This window comes from Lycium barbarum, chromosome 3 (assembly GCF_019175385.1).
Source record: "Lycium barbarum isolate Lr01 chromosome 3, ASM1917538v2, whole genome shotgun sequence".
NCBI lineage: Eukaryota > Viridiplantae > Streptophyta > Magnoliopsida > Solanales > Solanaceae > Lycium > Lycium barbarum.
Genome location: NC_083339.1, coordinates 129,060,104 through 129,082,082, shown reverse-complemented (window position 1 = coordinate 129,082,082; position 21,979 = coordinate 129,060,104). Strand labels below are relative to the sequence as shown.

At 33.3% G+C, this 21,979-nt stretch overlaps 2 protein-coding genes across 4 annotated transcripts; one reads left to right on the top strand and one right to left on the bottom strand.

Annotated features, from left to right (window-relative positions):
- The first annotated feature begins 11,332 nt into the window (after positions 1-11,332).
- LOC132632453 (uncharacterized) lies at positions 11,333-17,725 on the top strand. Of its 3 annotated transcripts, none has more exons than XM_060348390.1 (7): positions 11,333-11,493; positions 12,056-12,493; positions 12,856-12,975; positions 13,072-13,125; positions 13,862-13,986; positions 15,712-15,888; positions 17,410-17,725. In XM_060348390.1, exons 2-7 carry the CDS (start codon positions 12,092-12,094, stop codon positions 17,618-17,620), a joined length of 1,089 nt encoding a protein of 362 aa, XP_060204373.1. In that variant the 5' UTR covers positions 11,333-11,493; positions 12,056-12,091; the 3' UTR covers positions 17,621-17,725. The 3 variants fall into 3 exon arrangements, with proteins under 3 accessions (XP_060204373.1, XP_060204372.1, XP_060204374.1); XM_060348389.1 differs by having other exon boundaries at positions 13,862-14,025; XM_060348391.1 differs by lacking the exon at positions 13,072-13,125 and having other exon boundaries at positions 13,862-14,025.
- A 572-nt stretch (positions 17,726-18,297) lies between these two features.
- LOC132632452 (probable aquaporin TIP3-2) lies at positions 18,298-20,029 on the bottom strand. Its single transcript, XM_060348388.1, has 3 exons — positions 19,711-20,029; positions 19,012-19,262; positions 18,298-18,907 (listed from the first exon to the last, which is right to left on the bottom strand). Exons 1-3 carry the CDS (start codon positions 19,847-19,849, stop codon positions 18,515-18,517), a joined length of 783 nt encoding a protein of 260 aa, XP_060204371.1. The 5' UTR covers positions 19,850-20,029; the 3' UTR covers positions 18,298-18,514.
- Positions 20,030-21,979: the final 1,950 nt, after the last annotated feature.

Sequence of the window (21,979 nt, the reverse complement as noted above, 5' to 3'; positions counted from 1 at the left end):
ATTCTTGCTAATTGGTCCAAAACCCATAAGGGGATAAAAAGAAGAAAATTATTTTGGATGATGGCAAAGTCCACTTTTGACGCTGAACTGAGGGGTCATATTGATGAAATGAAGAAAATGGGCAGAGACTGTTTGGATGATCTCATGTATTACAACTTAGATAAATGGTGCAAAAGGTACTTCAAAGAGCACAGCAAGTGTCATTCAGTAGATAACAACATGGCTGAGAGTTTTAACAACTGGATATTGGCTGCAAGATACAAAACAATTATCACAATGCTAGAAGAGATTAGGGTGAAGATGAGGAAAAGAATTGGTCAGTTGAGAGAGTTTTCAAATACATGGACCACTGATATATCTCCCATGTTTCTCAAGACTCTACAAGAAAACTTTAGCAAGTCAATGAAGTGCAACTTGTCTTGGAATGGTGAAAGGGGTTTTGAAATTAAAGATCCTTGGGGTTGTACACATTATGTTGACATTGTTAAGCAGACCTGTAGTTGCAGATCTTGGCAACTGAAGAGTATACCTTGTTCCCATGCAGTTGCTGCCCTACACTACAAGAGATTAGAGTCAATCCATTATGTGGCTAGCTGCTATAACAAGGATATCTATCTGAGCACATATGCTCATTTTATTCAGCCAATGAACAACATGAATATGTGGCCAATATCAAATAATCCAAGAGTTGAACCACAAGTAATCAGACAGATGCCTGGAAGACTAAGCAAAGCTAGAAGGAAGGAGGCTCATGAAAGCAAGAAAACTGGAAAGCTTAGCAGAAGTGGTGTTGTTATGACTTGTAGCCTTTGTCATAACAAAGGCCACAACAAAAGAGGATGTCCAACAAAAGATGCTGTCCAACAAACAACAAGTCAATCAAAGGTCAGTGTCTCAAATTGTTTTTACATAAGTTTGAATATAATCTAACACTCTGTATTTAATATAATCTAACATTCTGTATTTCAATAAACAGGCTAGAACAAATAGGGAGAAGGCAAACAAGAGAAGAATGGAACAAGAAACTGAAAGTTGTGGTAGAGCAAATATGAGAAGGATGGAAAATGAAACTGAGACAGCTAGTCAAATTGCTCATATAGCTAGTCAATCACAGGTAAGTGTATCAAATTATTCTTACATGACCTTGAATATAATCTAACATTTTGTATTACAATAACCAGACTAGATCAAGTAGGAGGAAGACAAACAAGGAAAGGATGGAAAATGAAACTGAAAGTAGTGAAAGGGGTGGTGGAAGAGGCATTGGAAGAGGGATGCAACAGTAAAATCAAAAGATTGAAGGCACAAGTAGTGGACATGCAAAAAGACCTTATAAAAGGACAAGGATGGTGGGGGTTAGAGTATTGGTTGATGACGATGGTTGTACTACTCTTAATGTAAGTGCATTAAACTATTATTGTATGATCACCTAGTTTATTGGCAAAATTAGTTACTGACCTTTGTGCTTTATTTATATAGCTTGGGATGCCAAACAGAAGGGTCATTGACACTGGTAGAAGAGCTCCTATGAGATCTGATGTGGTTACTAGAGATAATGGTTACACACCACGCAAAGGATTCAGATGGAGGGGCAAACAAACCATTACCAGTAATCGACTTGACCAAATGAGGGGTGAGAAAATAATCCAAACAAAGTCTAAAGTTGCTGCTAACAATCAGAGTCAATGCAATGCATCTAGAAAGGCCCCTGTGCCATGGAAATAGTTGGTCTGCAGTTGGATTTTGGTTTTGGTGTTGCTGCTGCTGCTATTATTTTGACTTGGAGATGTCATTTTGCTACTGGTTTTTTTTGGTGTTGTTGGTGTAAATTTGCTACTCTTAGTTTGGTGTTGCTTCAGTTGGTTTTTTTGGTGTTGCTACTGATATTTAAGTACCAAACTCTAAAGTTGTTTATGCAGCAGTTTATTGAATGAAATGGTCAATTCCTTTACTTGATATGTTGCAATGGAATAGTTTTGGCTGCAAATGGTATTCAATGAATGGAATAGTTTTGACTGCTGCTAGTGTTCATTTCTTTCATTTAACACAAACAAGAACAAAATTCATTGACAAGATTCAAAGAAAATTCAACTCCTTACACAAAACAAATCAGTTTCCATACACATAATTCAACCCCTTACACAAAACAAAGAAAGTTCCACCTAAATCTATTCTAAAAACAACAACAACAACAACACAAGACCAATTACATAAAGTTCTACCTAAATCTATTCTAAAAACAACAACAAAAACACAAAACCAGTTACAGATGGAACTTTGATACAAGTATGCCAGTTTTAACTAAATGATAAAACCTAATAAAAGAAAAAGAAAAACCATAACAACAAATACAATGATAAGCTTCCAATTGAAACTATACCAATTGGCCTCCTTCTTCTTTTTATCAATGATCACCTTGTCTTTGTCCTCTTTGATCACCAATATATTCTCCATACTTTGGAAACATGCTAATGATTTTTCCAAATCCTTAACTCTATTCGCCAATCTTGAAATAACAAACTTGGATTGCACATCAATCTTATCACGATCCCTCCTCCTGAAGAACTTGCATGACTTTTCCTAAAATGAGTCTCAAACGAGTCAATTTAACTAAAAAAACAGGAAAAAAAAAATTAAATGACTAAGGATCAAACACACACGATAGCGTGGGCAAGACCAAAATGTTCTTCCTGGATTATCATTCGACCATGAGGTTTGCATTGTCAGCAAGTCTCCATGTTTGCATTGCACTGTCTCATGCAACATTGGGTCATTCTCATCTTTACAAATGCGATTCAAGCTTGTCCATGACATGATTTTGCTTAAACCTAACCAATTTGGAGAAGTAAATTTGAGCAAAATAACAAAGATTACAAGTTAGTAAAGCTAATAAAAAATGGAAATTTCATACCTTTTGAATTAATTTTTGCTGAGATGGACAGAAATTGAGAACAAAGTGGGGGCTTCAATGGTGATTTTACCGTTGGGTTTAAATGTGGAAGAAGAGTTTGTTATATAAATTGATTTGTTTTTTTTTTTTAAAACAAATTGGGAAACCAAGTGGCGTATTTTGACTGGTTTGTGGAAGTTTTGTTGAGCCTTCATGCGCTCTTCTTGCGTGCTTCCACGCCTGGTTCGAAAATGGGTCAAAAGATGGTATTTATTAAAGCTTAAACATGTCCAGGGGGGTCATAGGACACCTGCAAAATTTAGGTGTCTTATTGAAAAAATGTGTCATCTCCAAGGGGGTATTTATGTATTCTCTATTTAAGTCACTACTCTCCTTTCATCAATTTGATTCTCTCAAATAGCAACAAAAATACTACAATTCTGTAGCATAGATTTTCCAATCTCTGTGGGACGATATCTTAAACTATATTAGAATTTGACAGAGTACTAATGAAATTTCCTATGCATTTTGGCCTCGTCAAATATACTGCATCGGACTTAGACCCAACGTCTTATCCATATAAAAGTGTGGTAGGCCATAAATTGATGGGACACGAACCCAACATTTTATCATCATGGTGCACTAGGACTCTAACCTGATGTCTTACCCCCTTGGTGCGATAGGACTTGAATCCATCGTCTTACCCTTAACCAATGGCATAATAAGCCAAAATATGTTGTAGCTTAAAACTATATATATTACCACTGAAGTTCTTTACTGGACCAAACCAAAGAGATATTAAATGGTTAACATGCGGCCATATGACTAGTACTTATATTTGTGTAAATAACTAAAAATATTCCAACCAGAAAGCAGAATGCTAGTTTTCAAGACCATTTTGCAATATAATGATCAAATCTAGTGGCAAAGATCATAAATAGTGTGTTATCGGATATAAAATATTAACTAATTTATACAAGGGCCAAACATGATAAACTTTCAAGGAGAATGGTAATTGAAAAATCTTTGAAGAAGACAATCTCATACGGATAATGGGTGAGTAAAGCTGAGCAGAAGCAAACTAGTCCAACAATTTTGCAAATTCAGGAATAACTCCCGCTGATCAAGAATCATATATTATGATTATGCTAATTAACAACTATAAATCTTAAGGGCGGATTGTGCCCAGCAATGAGTCAAAAATAATACCTCACCGTATGCACCTTTTACTTTTCATTAACCAAAACCTAGTGTTTAGATCACAATTGATTAATCTTTATATGCTAATAATTCATGCAACACATACAGTTATGAATCTCTAGCTTCATTAGCCAACTGTTACAAAAATAAACATACAGTAAGAACTTATGATTACCTTTTCTCGGCTTGCAAGACAACTGAGATGCCGTTCCTACAATTCTTTGGCTTTAGAGCAATCAGTTAAAACATAATGTTGATGTAAAATAAAACTTAATCACGAGCAACATGTATAAGGACCGAAAATCCAGTTTTAATCTACAAATATGAAGAGCGATTTTTTCACTCACAGATCGAGATATACTTGTCTAAGTAAGAACAATTCCAAAGGTCATACAGAGTGGACCGGGCATATATCAATTTTGTAAGCACCTATGTTTGGACGCTTAGAACCCGATAGAGGACTTCGTACTGATAACGTGTTGTAAAATTAAGCTAAAAGAGTAATAATAGTAAAGGATGAAAACAATAGAAATAGAGAAACAAGAGATGAGAGATTTCTTATTCATTCAAATGTGTTCAAGTGTAAGTACATCACCTATTATATCTCTATATATACTACTACATAGAGGATAGTCAAAAGGTGGCAATAAACAAGATAATAACTATGAAGGTTGTGGGAGAAGATCATGGAGGTGAGGGAATTAATATTTACATAATGAAGATAGGAGGTGGGAGATTTAATAGCTACATCATGGAGAAAATAATGAGAGCAACTTCTTAGGAGTTATGAACATCCACCACAATATACATAACATTTCATAACATTAATATTTAGACTAAAAAGAAAAGAACATGAACCATCTTCAAAGAAATATAATTTAAGAACCATCTTCAAAGAAATATAATTTAAGAACCATCTTCAAAGAAATATAATTTAAGGAAGAGAAAGAACCAAAACTAATTGATTAAATCATGACAATAGAAAAATGCCATCTAAGTTACAATTTAATTTTCGTCTTCTCTCATATTAAGATAAGATATGAACTCATCAAAAATATAAGTAGATTTCAACCCTCTGAATTATTCGATGTAAGCTTTCAATCATATGTAGAAAAATCAAAAAGAGCTTATATAATTACTCTTTTCACAAGTTCTTATTCTCTCACATTTGTTTTAATCATAACTTTTCTTTTTATACTCAATAAAAATATTCACAAACTTATTATTAGTTAAACCTTTTTCAGTAAATGATTATATCATTCTAAATCAGGATATTGGATTTACTGATATATTATGTAAGTTATTGAATTTAGGTTGTACACTCTAAATAATATTCTCTTGTAATATGTTATTTTTAAAATTAGCACATTATGTGTTAACAATTTTACAAACTGTTAATATTTATGTTAATGTCTTCTTAGTTACCTATCTGATTCATGAATATTTGAATTTCTTAGGACAAATTTAATTAGGCATGTCAAGCTTTAAGATTGTGGTGGTGGAATTCTCATTTTCCTTTCCAACGACATTATTTCTAGACTTGTTATGATCTTTGGGTCGTTTTTATTCTTTTTCTATTGACACGAAAAGAAAAAAAAAGAAACAGATGTTCAAAGTATTATGTATAAAAATGAAAAAAATACTTAAGAATTTTGGAAAAAGAACTGAGAGTATAGAAGAAAGACACGTTACCTCATGTTTGAAGGGAATTTATAGTGTAATGAGTGGTTTAGTAAAAAATCAATTTAAAAAAAGAAATAAAAAATATAAAAATTGAAAAGAATTGGAAAAAAAAAATACATAATAAATCTAGTTGACGTTTATACAACGTTTTGAAATGAATCATTTACATTATTATGTATTAATTGATCTTTTGCAGTAGAATTGAGATGGAAAGACGATACTTACCACGTACCAAATAAGTTAGCATTTTTCAATATCTTATATCTATGATCAAACTTTGCATTTTTCAAAATAAAAAATCGAACAAATATCTGTTAAGATAAATAATTTCTCTGATCTCAAATCTAGTTTTGAAGAAAGAACTATGAGTTGAATAAACTCACATAATCACTTAATTCATTTTCTTGATCTACCCCTATTTTACTCATATACTAGTGCATTTGTCCGCGCTTCGCGCAGTTATAAAAATACCTCGTTAAATTCACAAAACAAATTTTTAAATATTCTAGCTCTAAAAATATTCTAAAGATTCTTTTTAGTGTTTCGATCCAATTAAATAGGATTTTTACTTTAAATTCATATTGGTGTCAATGCTTCGTATTTTTTCTTTTGTAATATTGGATGTCATTAAAAACGTTTGAGATAAATATGATTTAGTTTAAATTTTTTATTTTACTTTTAATGACATGATTTTAACCCAATAAAAAATTCATCGCATATTTAAGATCATATTTTTTTTTATTTTTTTTTTTAGTTTTATGACCTGTTTATCACATTCATATATAATAGCTAACAGGCTACAATCTACATATTATACTATTAATTAAGAAACAACAATATTATACATAATAGCTTTGGAAAATAATATTCTATATAGTTTTGTGACATGTTTATCATATTTTTTTTTAGTTTTATGACATGTTTATCACATTCAAATACAATAGCTGACAGGCTACAATCTATATATCATACTATTAGTTAAGAAACAACAATATTATACATAATAGCTTTGAAAAATAATATTCTATATAGTTTTGTACTAATGTTAGCTTTCAAGATTAATCAAAGGAAACTACTGCTTTGAGAAACTGTACAAACTTACAAAGGATAGGAGAATAACCAACGTGGTTTATGTTCTTATAGTAAAAACCTAAACAGGGAAAAAGCAAATTAAAAAAAAGACTTGAAAAAATATCTTACAAAGAAAATGGAGTCCATCTCTACATAATTTTCTTCTACATGATTTAGCGGCTTGATTATTATATTCATCCGTTTGATTGTATTCTTCAGCCGACTTTAGAAAAGGTTTGTCTCCATGACCTGAGGATTTACTCGAAGCATTGCTTGATTTTTTTTTTAATTGCTCTTTGCCTTCAAAGAAAATTTTAAACAATGAACCTAATATTATATACTAAACATTATTTTGAATTACTTAAAAAAAAAAGAGTGAAAATTCTATGAACAAACGGGAGTTATAGTATACCAAATCCAAAATAGCAACAAAATATTAGAATATCATAAGGTGAAGAGACAAAGAGTTGAATAGCCTCGCCAGAAAAAGCTTACAAAGTTAAATAAAAATAATTAGTATTTTCATAGAAAAGAATTCTTTGCTTACTTTCTCATCTCAGAAACATCCAACCTTCATATTCATTAGACTGGAGAAAATTTGATGTCTGAAAATAAGAAAAAGTTAAAAAGGATGAACATAGTATAATGACATTAAAATATAAAATATGTGTAGGGAGAAAATCGCAAGGCAGTTCCTAATTAACATAGAGTTGTCTACACTTGTTCTTTATCTTCATATTTAAATGTAGTATTTGATAATTAAAGAGGTTTAATGAATTTAAATGCGATATAAGTTACAAAGTGAGGGAGCAAATAACGGAGTTAATACTCAAAAATAAAGGAAGACTCCAGACATTTCCATAAAGAAGGAATATGAGAGGTTGAAAACTATTATTGGAAAAGTAATTTCTTTATGGTTGCATTATATCATGTTTAACGTATTCTGCTATATTAACATTGTGAATGTTGATCATTAATTATAAAAAATATCAGAAAAATGAGGTCATTGATTAAACATTTAATACATATGTTTATTGCTTTTACAAGTTAATATTCATTTCGTATGTAATGCTCATGCTGTTGTCTCTTCATCTTCTTAATTTATTGCTACAATTCCTTTTTTTTTTAATTGTCTTTATATGGGCTTTTAAATATAGTTAATGATAAAAATGATGGAGAAAATATAAAAAAAGGGAGAAAAAAGATAAATGTCAATGGAGGCCATTGAGATGTGCCACATAGGATTGTCTATTCCTAGCTTTATATTATATATAGATTCTATAAAGTATTATCCAATGTTAAATATCTTATTCAATAACTTATCCAAAATCTTCAAAAAAATTCTGTTACCTTTGAGTTAGATCATTATATTATTTGATATCAAAGATAAATGAAATACGTATTTAAAGTTTTGTGAGTAAAAGAAATTGTTCTCACAAACTTGAAAATAAAAATACTAAAAGAAAAGTCTTGCTTACCTTGAGAATTGCTGGAGAGAGAGGCGGTCAAGCAATGACGGAAGTCTTGAGATAAAGAAAATTATTGCATAAATCTATAACAAAATAGTATTAGAAGAAAATCACAACTCAATGATCACTCAGTTCTTTCTAGAAAGTATACACTTCTAGAAAGTGTATAAAAACACTTAGGTTGTACTCACTGCAATATTTTTCTACTAACTGTAAAAGAAAATAAAACAACAAAGTCCAACATAAAAATGTTATATAAATACAATTCTTGTTTCTAATAAGCTAGCTTCATGTTTTTTAAAACGACCACCTACAAAATATGATTGTGCTTTGAAAACTTTCTTAAATCACTTCCGTTCAAAACATTTAATTCAAGATCTCTAAAAACAAAACTCACAATTTTGGAGATTTTCCCTTGCTGACTAAAAAAACAGAAAAAACACATAGCATCTTTGTGATATTGTTGTCGTAGCATTGCTTAATTTCTTTCTTTCCCGTGCTCATCTTATACAAATTAAATAGACTCAAAGAAAATGAAAAGAGGTAACCTATTTTGTAATTAAAGTAATTTAATGTGAGTAATGGATACTAATAATTAATTAAGGGTAATTTATGAAGATGACGATGACTTTCTAAAATAATGATTAAGAAAAATAAGGGAAAAAGATAAAAAAAAAGGAGAAAAATATAAATAGGATTGGAGTCTTTAGAAACATGCCACATCACTCTTTTATTGCCTAGCTTTATATTATATATAGATATAGATGTAGATTAAATTTGATATTTGTAGATAATACAATTCAAACTTTATGGAAATGGTTGTTAGCAAAAAAAAATTCATGGAATTAATTAGTTTATGTTTTACCTATTGAAATATTTTATTGGTTTTCTTGAAAATAGTTTTCGATGTTATCATAACAAATATTGTTCTATCTTCTTAGAATTGTGGAAACTTCCCTTTCCAAAATGTTTTCACAATAAAAATGTAAAGATCATTGAAGGACTAAAATACTTTTACGGGCAATGTTTTAAAAAGTTAGGGTGTGATGTGAATCTTCTTAAGCTATAATTTAATATAATAGCATAATAATATAAGAAATATGAAAAATAAATTAAAAGTTCAAAGAAATGAAAGGGAAGAGAAGTTCATAGAAAGCAAAGAAACGTAGAACGCAAATACAAGAATAAAAAATGCATTATTATTGAAGTTTTCAGGAGATAAAAATCAATTATGATACCCTAATCTTCAAACAATTAAGAAATTATAATTTTTTTTTAAATATCAAACTATATATTTTACCTCTCTAAAAGTAAATAATCATTAACCTTTATCAATACTATAATTTAAAACATTACTTCTTTATGAATAGATAGATAATGATTTCGAGTAAAAAAGTAATGGAAATTTAATAATTTTGAGAGATAACTAAGGCCCGTCTGGATATGATTTGAAATCAGAATGATTTGAAGTTAAAGTTTTATTTGGACATGTAATTTGGACTTTTTATGTTGTGTGTTTTCTCATAAACATAAACACCGCACAAGTTGTGAAAACCATTAAAACTTCTCCAATTTTTATACAATCTTACCAAATGAGCAAATCATAGGTCATAATAAAGTTAATACACTACTAAAAGACCTTTCTAAAAAAATACAACATCTATTGATCGAACTTTAGTTCAACTACTCTTTAATATAATCCTCCCACACGATATAGACAATTTCTTCACATAGAGGGTGCATTTTCCGATCAGATGAACGAAAAGACGAGCCAATATTGTTACTTTGAGCCGGTTGTTGGTCAATATCATTAGCAACCTAATCACCATGTTCATATTCCATGAATATTTTATCATCCCTTTAGTATTTTGCAGAAGTAATTTAGTTGCTAAATGATTGGTAAGAGTAAATTTATTATAAATATACTACCAGCTTGCATATTGTTTTTTTTATTTGATATAAATGGTTGGTAAATATATCCATCAACTTATGGATCTATTTTTACAAAATATAAACTATGGGTCAAGTTTTACATTTAAAATAATTTGAAATCATGATTTGGAATGTTAAGGACCTGTTTGGCTATGAGAATTATTCACTTTTTTTCAAAAATCAGTGTTTGGCCATAAAAATTCCAGATACAACAATTTGAAAAACAACCGAAACCTTATTTTTCACCTTTTTCACTTTTTCCATTTTATGTTTAGGACCATTACTTTTGTCTTTCAATTTTCAATTTTTACCCTAAAAGTTTTTATTTTTATAAAAGGACCCTTAATGTGTTTATTTTTACAACTATTTTATAAAAGTTTTTTCAAAGTGTTTATGTTTATAGCTAATTGATTTAGTTCTTGTTGGGTTTTATATGGAATACAAGTGCAATGTGGGATTGATGGGGCTGTGTTTACGCACTGGTTATGTTTATTAATTCTTAGGTGGTTCTGTTAGTTTTTAGAAATTGGGGGTGTAAATCATATTTCATACTTTTTAAAAAAAGTACATTTCAACAATCAAATATTATTTGCAAAAATTATGGAAAAACACAACTTCAACTCCAGCTTTAAAAATTCCCAAAAAGTATTTTTTTTTTTTAGTTTCAATGGCCAAACGCCTACTAAATCATAGTATCTCTTTAGAGAATTTGAAATTCAAAATTATGATATGAAGTTGAATTTGAAATTTTATGAATGACATGACCAAACGCCTACTAAGATATGAAAATTTAGGATTAAACACTTGTCTTAAAATCACATCTGAATTTACCTACAAGAGAGATTAACACCTCCCATGTATAATGGGTCATGGTTTTGAGTAATCAAAAAAGCAAGATCAAAAGCTAAGGAGGAAATCAAAGTGGGGAGGAAAATTTAAAAAGAAAAAAAAAAAACATTTGAATTTACCCAACCTCCCTCTAATTTCGAAAGAAATACTGTAGTTATTTGACTCTTTACATTTTTTTTTTTTTAAAAAAAAGTCATTTTATTTCGTTCAAATTGTATAATGCATTTATTTCCTCTCTAATCTCGCTTGAATATATAGGGAGTGAAGTAGTAGTTTTTTCTTTTCTTTTCCCCGAGGGGATTTAAGTAGTTGACTGACAAATTAAAATTGGATTCCTTTTCCAATTATTTTCTTCTTCATCTCCAGACGACCACAGGCTCATTTCGCAGTGACACCATGGTATATTTATCTTTTGCTTCAATATCCCCCAGATGGTTTATAGTTTTACGTCAATGGATACTGATTCAATTATAGGAACGTCGATTGTTATTCTCCATTATCATCATTTATGTGAAATACTCGATACTTATTCAGTTCATTGCTTTTATCAAAGTCCTAGCTTCACGAATTGGCAATTGTTCTGCTCCATTATCGTTATTTTAACCACTTATACTATGATAGGCGGCTTTATATTTGCATTTTTGAGATGAATGGTTTCTTCTAGGAAGAGTAATGTTGAATTAACATAGACTAAAAATGTTATGTGCATCATATTCAGAGGCAGATCCAGGATTTAAACTTTTTGGGTTCAATTTTAAGATTATTAGCATTGAACCCATTATAATTTTAAAGTTAAGGGTTTCATATCTACTAATTAATGCAATTTTAGTAAATTTATGCTCCCGCATCGAAAGTTATGGGTTCATAACTACATACACCTCTGATCATATTTAAAAGTTATCCACTTTATAGAGGCTCCTTATTCATGTTCCAGAATAAATTCCTTGATTTTCTGATGTAGGATTAGCTGATTCCAGAGTAGAGGAAAGCAAAAAACATGGTTCTATGCTTAATTTCGGCCAGCTCGAGTTTCTCTCTGCAGCCTGGGCGTTCGAGATGTCTCCGCAAATGTATGAGAGTCCAGAATTGCGGGAGATATTTCATGAAGCATGCTGATATTACAAGGCAGAAGATAATCCCTTCTGCTAGGGTAGATACAGTTGGTTTGGAGATTTTTGTAGTTTCAGACTTGCATACAGAATACGAGGAGAACATGGCATGGGTTAAGGGTTTACCAAAAAAGGGGAAGAAGAAGGAAGTTCTTCTCGTTGCAGGTGATGTTGCGGAGACTTATGAGAAGTTTGTGTTAACAATGTCCCTCTTGAAGGCTAGTTTTGAGCATGTGTTCTTTGTGCCTGGAAACCATGACCTTTGGCTCCGTAGGGAGAAAGAGAATTATGTAAGTCTGCTTTTCTTCATATTATTCCACGAAGATGTGTTTCACAGAATTTAGTTCAAATGTACACTGTGGAACTGCATCATATGTCACTAGTTGCTGCTATTTTACATTCATGTGTCATAGTATCTTGTTACCTTCAGCTGAAGAGATATTTTCCTTTTGAAGCATTTATGGCTGCATTTTTTTGATGCATGTCCCTTTCTCAATCAATAACATCGCCTTTTAGACAGTCTTATTAATTTTAGTTCTCGAAATCTTCATCCATGCAGAAAAAAGTAACAGTTATGAATGAATATTGGTGGTGGTTCTGTAAAATTAAAAGCAATACCTCATGGTTAATGTGATGCATCCTCTGTATTCAGATTGATTCTCTTCAAAAGCTGGATAAAATGCTTGATGCATGTCAGAGGCTTGGTGTGGAAACTAATCCCAGTGTCATTGATGGTTTGGCAATTATTCCTCTATTCTCATGGTACCACGAGGTAAATGTTATTGTACAATAGATTTTAGCAAACTATTACTACTTTTTGCAGCTGGTTCATTTGTGACATCTTGATGTCATTTTTGCTTTATCCAAGAGCTTTGATAGGGAAAAGGACATAACTGGCATCCGCATTCCATCTTTGGAGCTGGTGATTCACTTTCTTTCTCCCTGTAAGGATTTTTAATCTTTTAGTTTGATGATATGTTAGCCGTTCCCTCCTTTACCTTGTCCCTTCTTTCAAAATAGACCAAAGACGAGCAGCTTGAATGTGCCAATCTTTAGCTTACTGGCAACTGAAACTGAAATGAACTGTGCTTAATTGACGCCCTTGTTATCACTGGAATTTGCATAAGTCAATTTATTAGCTCTTCCATCTCACGCAGTGCTCTGAAGTGATGTGCATCCAATTGCACTTTGTTTTTATCAGTAAAAGATTCCTGATCGTTCCAAGGAAAATGGGCGTATTACCTTGGGGTGACTTCAAGTATTTTCTGTTGATGGGTAGGTGAGTATATGGGGATAATAGTTGACATTTGCAAGCCACCTGCTCATCTTCTTTGCATTTGACATTTGCAAGCCACGAGCTCATCCTCTTTTGCATTTGAATTATTTAACTATCTTAGCGACTCTTCTTTTTTGGCTGCTTTGGATGCACTTTCCTTGTTCTGAGCCTGTTCATTTTACTACTTGTATTTTATCTCCATGTTTTTTTGTGAGTTCGGAATGCTCGGACAGTTAGTTTTTCTCTCTCTAAAAGTTTTCCTATCTATCACACAGTTAATAGACATTGATTTATATGATACTCGTAATTTACAGATTCTCTCTTCTATGCTAGTACTGTGAAATATTACAAGTGTAATTCGCTCTCACCAATTTTCGCACAGGCATGTAAGGACTTCCGTGCATGCAAGTGGCCTGATGGACTCATAAATGGAGATAACTCCCTTGCTACACATTTTGATGCCATGAATGACAAGAATCAGGATACAATCCAGGAAATGATGGCAAGGTGCAACCAAATAATTTCATTCTCACACTTTATTCCGAGGTTTGTGAGTAGCTCAGACTATTTCAAAATTTCTTTGAGTTGCTAGTCTAAAATTTGATCCGTTATGGTTGAAAAGCCTCAGTCTTGCACTATAGTAGAGGCTTCTTGTCGGTTAACAAGGTTCATGTTTGTTAGATACTCCTGAAGGTTTCTCCCTTCCCTCCAGTACAGATTACCTAATTTGACATGTTCAGAGCTAAACAGTAAAATGTTTGAGATCTCAATGGTTGGCTATTTTCCTGTCACCAACCCATGTTTCCACCCTGATCTTCCGTAAGTGTTGTAGTTCTGGTAGACTCTGGAGAGATAACAACAAAAACAACATACTCAATGTAGTCCCACAAGTGGTGTCTGGAGAGGGTGGGGTGTACGCAGACCCTTACCCCTACCTTTGGGGTAGAGAGGTTGTTTCCCGATAGACTCTCGGCTCTAGAAAATCGTTTTCGGTAGAGTTTGAAAGAAATTCAAGAGTAAAAAGCTATGACGAAAATATTGAAGAAAGCAAAGTACTGACAATAAAAATAGTAAAGACTGTAGAGATATGACTGTATTTTCCTTCCCCATCTCCTATAGAGATTTCCATATTCCCTTTGAAGCTTTCTGTAAAGCATCATATTCCCAACACAAGTTTCTTCATCTATCTTAATTTGGCTGGAGAATCTTTTACCCCACTCGATAACACGAACTATCTCTCAGAATCCTTGCTAATATTAACTAATTCGAAAGATTTGCTCCCTGAAATGAAATATAATTTGTCACCCATAATTATTATATAAAGTAGCACCGGAGAGGGGACTCGGCAGAAAGAGCTTAGTGTAGAAAAGAGGGAGGGGACACATTTCCCAAGTCAGAGAGAAAAGTTAGAAAGAACATACATCCTTGTCCGAAAATTGACCCTCTCACAGGCTTGGTGTCGTCTTCCAATCCTGTGAGAGGGTCAATTTTCGGTGAAGCTTTAAGAATTACTCCTAGTAATTAGTACTCTCTCTTCAATGGTCTCAGATTACGTTTGTCCTAAGCTAAATGCCAGTAGTAGCTTCTGTCACCGATATGCTTAGTGAGAGTTGAGAGATTAGGAATATGAAATAAAATGCTGACATTTTTATCCATTTGTGTCATATTAACAAGGATAAATAATAGTACATTGAAAGATCTCCCTCATTCTATTTGTTAGTCCTCTCTCTAACTATATCTGAATGGTATAATAGTTCTTCCTCTCTGCCACTTCTCTTCATCTATTCCTCTTGCTGTCTCTCCTCCTTCCAAAGTAATTGTGGTCACCAGGCAGGCACTACTTGTTGTATAATACCATATCATTATATGGTGTTTCCTCTCTTCCTCAAAAAAAAAAAAAAAAAAAAAAACTTCCTCTAAGATTTATTTCTCGCTCTTTATGTAGGGGACTTACATGTCCTCCATTTTGGAAATTAACGTGGGTAGTTAGGTATATGATATAAGAAGCAAACCATGTGGAAACTCATCCTTTTTCTTTTTGGTTGGTGGGTTTCGCGTTGTTTAAATAACTATGCATCAGTTATTTTCTGTTTGTTTTCCTATTAATTTGGGAATTCTCCGGGGGGAAGTGCATGAGTAGCTTGATACACCTACAATTTAGTGGAGCTTTGTCCAAAAAAAACTATGGAGTATATTCTCTGGTTGGACCATTAATTGTCAATTTTTTTGCAGACTAGAGCTTTGTCCAGAAAAGAGAATGCTTTTCTATCCCAACCTTCCAAAGATGATCGGTTCTGACTTTCTTGAGGCTCGAATAAGATACATACATGGAGCTAGAGGGAGCACAAACGCTTGTCATATTTTTGGTCACACCCATTTCTGCTGGGATGTCCTGCTTGATGGAATCAGGTGAGTTCTGTTCTTGGATCCGCTAGATTGCTCATAGACATTCCTATAGTTGTAAGGAATTTTCGATTGAAGCAAAATATATCGTGCGTGCGTTTTTTTTTTTCCCCTTTTAGGTTCTGGTCTTAGAATATGATGACTGAGAGGACGTAAATGTGACTTAATATATCAAATAAGCTATGACGTGTTTTAAGCCTTGAAATAGCTTCGGCTAGAGGAAGGCAGAAACTCCAAGCGTTATGCTTGGCATTTTAAGGTTGAATTTTAAAATTTCTATGATTTATGAAGAACTTAAAAGTGTCTTATCAAAGATCAAGTAACTACAACAAGGGACGATTGAAGGAAGCTAAGAGAGTCTTTTATTAATATGGGCTGAGAAAGTACATGTCTGATCCGTGGGTTCAAAGCATTTGGCCTTCAGTTTGGAATCTACGTTGAGTTCATCTAAATGGTTTAGAGCCTAATGTACCTAAGCAAATTCTAATATTGGTTTATAGATTGATATCGATATTGACATCTTTGTAAAATCAGCTCTTTATGTGGTAGGTTGTCTGTGTAGTTTCTGGCCGGTAAATGCTCCCTTCTAGGATAAGTTGGAGTATAAATTTTAATAATACCATAATCCAGCCCTGCGCCATGCAAACTGATACGGAGGGCAGGCCAGTTGCGGGACAGATCCGCAAGAACCAACGAAGGCTTCAGCCCTCCCCGCCCACACCGCACCGCATGGCATTATGTGATGTTTTGAACCTGCCCTGGCCCGCACCGCATCCTTTAGTTTTTCCCCACACACCTCTTTTATCCTTTCATTCTGCTCCTATGCTCATTTGGTAATTCTGCAAATTATGGAAATCAGATAAACTGCTTTTTATCCAGTTACCAGTTTCAAAAAAAAAGATAAACTGCTTTTTATTTTCTAACTGAATATAATTGCATATTAAAATTTGTTAGAAGTATTGCTTAAATTTTAGGAGCTACTACAAAAACTATACAGTGAATTCTTTCATATCCCATATGTTCCATCTCTGTGAGACTTGAGAGCATTAAGCCAGTATCCTTTTCTCACACCATAAACATTACAAAATAACTACAGCTATATAATATATGAATTCAACAAATATAATTTCTCAAATAAATACATTATATTACTAATACATTGTGCTATTTGTGAGGGCAGAAGTTAAACATTTGAATAGCTAGGTAATGACACTGATCTAAGTTATATTTTGTAAAATTTGAAATGTAACCCGCACCCGCGTGGATTTTTTATTTTTTAATTTCGACCCACCCTGCCCCGCACCTGCATATGTCTAAACCCGCCCCGCCCTGCCCCGATGCCATCCCTACAAACTGAGCATGTTGTTTAAGTGGAGTAGAAGGGTGAGCTACTCATGCTGTGGTGACCAATTTCTCGGTCATAAAAAAAGATAGAGAATGTGGCCAAACTTTATTGTGTTATAGATCTTGATAAGAAACCTTGAGCGTTTATTTTGATGCACTTATTGACTCATTTGGCTAATGCAGGTATGTACAGGCGCCATTAGCGTATCCAAGAGAGCGGAAGAGAAGAATGAATGGAGGAGAAGACTGGCTGCCATTTTGCATCTACTCTAATGGTAAACTCACAGAGAATATGTCTCCTTGTTATTGGCCTGATTATTATGCCTCTAATGCCAGAACCCCTGATGTAACTGAACTTGCTCCATGGGTTGCCAGATACTATCGCAAACTTTAGCAATCTCTAAAGAAGAAACTTGTTCCAAGGCCTAGCCAAATTTGTTGTACTATTATCATTTTGTAATTTGTTTCCATCAACCATAGTATTCATTCAGTTCTGCTACTATCACGCGTACAGACTTCTTTTACCTCAACAGTCAAACGAAATGACCTAAAAGTGCATCCTACAAACTCACCTTCATGAGTTTCTTGATGGGATTTCCTCGACATATGCGAGTAACCATAGGACATCTGGTTTATTAGACTGGCATTTAATAGATCACTGGCATAATCTTTCATTTTGGGTCTTCGCGTCCTAACCTATAGTCCTGTTTTAGAGGACCTTTTTCATTGTATCATCTTGAGTTCTTATATGGGCATACAGTAGTGTACCTTTCTGCCTGCATTGTGCCATCTTGATTTCTTATAGTTTGGCCATTTGAGAATGGTATCTTTTTGCTTTCGGATGTCTTAACTTTCGTGTAAGTTTATCCAAGGTTAGTTCTAAAACCAGAATTTCTAGGATTCCTCAAAGGACCAAAGGATCAAACGGACAACGGAGTGAAGTATTCAAAAATTTAATTCTCGATATAGGTATTTAGTTGTTAGGATTGAACTTTGGACAATATTGTAAATAAGGCAAAACTAGAACAGTAACGCAAATGTGGGACTACCATAAATAAAAAAGGAAAGACATAAAAGATAAACGTCGACCTTATTTATGCTATTACTGGGATCATTGTCTTTATTCCGGCAACTTACAAAATGCAACTACATAAAGAAGTATTTAACGCAGAAAACATCAGAAGATGGAATTAAAAAGCAAACCATAGACTGGACTCAAAACATCACATAAAAGTTTCAGTTTTTAACCACAATCCTTTCTACTTCACAAATGCAAGACTACTGCGTCTTAGTAATCTTCTGGTGCCAAGGGCTGATGCGTAGTGGGGCGTGGAATGGTCTCATGCTGTATGATCCCATACTCGTAGATAAGTCCAGCCAGTGCTGCACCCACAAAAGGGCCCAACCAGTAGATCCAGTGGTTCCTCCACCTCCAGCCCACAAGAGCAGGCCCAAATGCCCTTGCTGGGTTCATTGATCCTCCCTCAAAAGGCCCTCCCACCAGGATGTTTGCCCCCACAATGAAAGCAATGGCAAGAGGGGCAATGGTGGCCAAGCTTCCCCTCCTTGGATCAATAGCAGTTGCATACACTGTGTACATTAGTCCAAATGTCATCACTATCTCCATCACAAGTGCATTCAAGTTGCCAACTCCTGCTGCAACCGCAAATCCCCGTGGCCGCTGCACACAACGATTACGCCTCAATCTCAAGCAGTACAAAGGTAAAGATGTAAAACACCAAACAGAAGAAGAAGAAAAAAAAAGAAGATGGTTTTGGTTATTACGAAGCCATCAGTAGCAAGCCTCAACAAGAGAGAGGCTACAACAGCTCCTACAAGCTGAGCTAGCCAATAGTAGACAGCACGAATAACGGAAATCCTGCCCCCCACGAGTGAACCAAAGGTAATAGCTGGGTTGATATGTCCTCCAGAAACGTTGAGGCTAGAGGCTACAGCTGCAAAGAATGATAACGCATGTGCCAGCGCTATCACTGTCAGTCTTGATGCTCCTAATGCTGCATCCGGATATAGCTTATCTGCACAACAAATATTCATTGTGAAACAACCTTTGTGATAGTCTTAAGGGTGTAAGGTGGCCTGATGGTCAAAAAAGTTAGGAAAGATCATGATAAATGAGCATTCAAAATCTAACAAATTCCAATAAAAGCACCCAAGAATATGACCGTGTGGAAATGAAGAGGCAAAAATACTAGGCGATCTTCAAAGTGAATTTCTTGCTCATCCACCCTAAAATCGAGAGCTCGAAAAAAGAGAGAGAAACTACTTTTGTGCGTGCATGCATGCATGATGACAAGTGTGGCTGCCTATGATAGTGATAGATTTGCCTATGATAGTGATAGATTTTGCATCAACTTTGGTTAGAATCATGGTTGATAGCACAGCATAGCATGCAGTGTGTGATAAACTTAAGCGGTTAGAGAAAATACAATTTACTTTATTTAATTATGTCTTTACGTGACTTACCAAGGGCAAGAACAGAGCCTTCACTGGCAAAAACGAAGATGAAGGTTGAGAGAAGCTCCGACAAGGTGGCACGCATGGAATCAGGGTGAGTGGCTTCATCCTCCCTCCCAAAAGCATATCTCCTTGCTGGCATAGCCATGGATAATTATAATTGTCTTTTCACAATCAATTAGCTGCTTTAGTATCACTGATCTAAGCTGTAATTAAGATTGTTATTGATCTGGATATTGTTAGTACATAAAGCCGAATGAAGTCACAGAAAGAAATCAAGAAGATAAAGATGAAGAGAGAGCTCAAAGAAAGAGATGAGGCTTAACAAGAAGGAGATGATGTTATAGAAAAATGGAGTTTGGAATGAAGTGGACACTTGGGTGAAAGTGTGCATGAAAACTGACACGTACTACACAGGTGTCTGTTTCAATCCAATTGAACACCGTTTTATTCTTACTCTTCTTCCACCTAAGCGCAAGCCAAAGACTGGGTTCAAAGTCCATCCAGACTACTATGTACTACTGCTAGATTAGAATTAATGAAACCATGTTCGAGTTGCTTCTCTTTTTTTCATCTTCATCCACAATTGCAACAAATTCAAGAAAAAAAATTGGGCTTTTATTCTAACTTTTATCGTCATCCACTTTGCTTGAGGCCGAAATCATTTGGCCCCACCTCAGAAGATTTCCAGCTACTACATGGATTATGTGCAAAATGGGGAATGCCCAACCTCTTTATTTGACAATAGACCCTGAAATTACTCCTTTTTTCGTGTCATAATACTATATTATCATTTTCGTGATGTGTCCCTGTGAAAATCCGAATTGTGAATTGTTTTTGTTACTCAGAATTTACTGACGATTACTATGCCTTGTAGCAAGTAGTAATTTTGAAGTCGGCTATACGTACGGTTTGTTTAAAGTTAAAGTTTGGCTATACAAATTCTCACTGTTTATGATAACTCCAATAATTCAATTGTTGAATCAATTGGGACCAGTAATATTTTTAGCAAAAAAAAAAAAAAGTATTTTCTAAAACATTTTCACCCAAGAAAAACGACTCGTTTAAAAAATCATTGCTCTTATAAAAAACCTTTTATCTCGTTTCATTTAAGTTAATCTTAGTCCAATATTAGATAGGAATACTCCTTTATATCTAGGTGGAGATGTAATAGAACTTCTTGCCTATATTTCGTCCCGTCTAAGTGCCGATGTAATGCGCGAACGTCTCAACACCTTTTGTCTGACATTAACAGAAAACTATTCTTCTTTATCTGAATTTGGGACTACCACAAGGTCTTTATCCAATCTTGGCGTGAATAATTTAAAAGGTCATCAACTTTAGTAAATTTACTATCAAAGTCACTTATGTTTGTTTTGTATCAAAAAGGTCACTCAAGTTAGAATGGTATATCAACAAAGTCATTATAGCCAAAAAGATAAAAGAATAATTACATAATCTCTTTTTAAGTTTGATTTTGTTTAAATTACTCATTTTGTGGCTATGCTTACCTCTTTTATTTTAATCTTTCTTTGTAATAATATTTTAACTTAACTATTACTATTAATAGAAGAATATATAATTTAACTAATTTGTCCTTATGATATACTTTTTAGTTTAATTAATTTTGTAAATAAATTTTCTAAGAAAAATTATTTCCAACTCCATTATTATTTACATGGCATATATATCTAAATTATTTAACAATTTTTTTTTTAAAAAATATCTAGTTGCATGTTGCCATTGAATATTTTTCTCAATAACTATTTATGTAAATTGGTGAAATTCTTGATGAAAATAACTATTTCGATCAATATATTTTGGATTCTAGCACTATTCTTTTGGACGACAATAGCTATGCTAAAAAATTAAGCTACTTGTTGTATTTTTTTAAGAGATTCCGAACTCGCGTATGGTTGTCAATTTGAGAATCATCTTATTTTGGCAGTCATTAATTGTACAAATGTGTGAAATTAGACTTACGAGTGTGACACAAATTAATGTTTCTCATTGTTAAATAATTTTTTAACTCTAGATATTTCAAGACAAATTTTTTTTAGATATATATGTCATGTGAATAATAATGGAGTTGGAAATATTTTTCTTAAAAATATTATTTACAAAATTAATTAAAGAAAAAATTATACTCCCTCCGTTTCAATTTATGTTAACTCATTTCACTGGGCACGACATTTAAGAAAGAGTGAAGACTTTTGAAACTTCTGGTTCAAAATAAATCTTGAATATTTGTATGGATGTAAGTCACTTCATAAAGTGA

What these genes read in the sequence shown, in the direction of transcription:
- LOC132632453 (XM_060348389.1), top strand. Translation starts at nt 12,092, where the DNA reads ATGGTTCTATGCTTAATTTCGGCCAGCTCGAGTTTCTCTCTGCAGCCT. An exon ending in GTAGGGAGAAAGAGAATTAT is followed by an intron (nt 12,494 to 12,855) that starts GTAAGTCTGCTT and finishes CTCTGTATTCAG; the next exon opens with ATTGATTCTCTTCAAAAGCT. An exon ending in GTCCTGCTTGATGGAATCAG is followed by an intron (nt 15,889 to 17,409) that starts GTGAGTTCTGTT and finishes TGGCTAATGCAG; the next exon opens with GTATGTACAGGCGCCATTAG.
- LOC132632452 (XM_060348388.1), bottom strand. Translation starts at nt 19,849, where the DNA reads ATGGCTATGCCAGCAAGGAGATATGCTTTTGGGAGGGAGGATGAAGCC. An exon ending in AGGCTCTGTTCTTGCCCTTG is followed by an intron (nt 19,263 to 19,710) that starts GTAAGTCACGTA and finishes TTTGTTGTGCAG; the next exon opens with ATAAGCTATATCCGGATGCA. An exon ending in GGCTTGCTACTGATGGCTTC is followed by an intron (nt 18,908 to 19,011) that starts GTAATAACCAAA and finishes CGTTGTGTGCAG; the next exon opens with CGGCCACGGGGATTTGCGGT.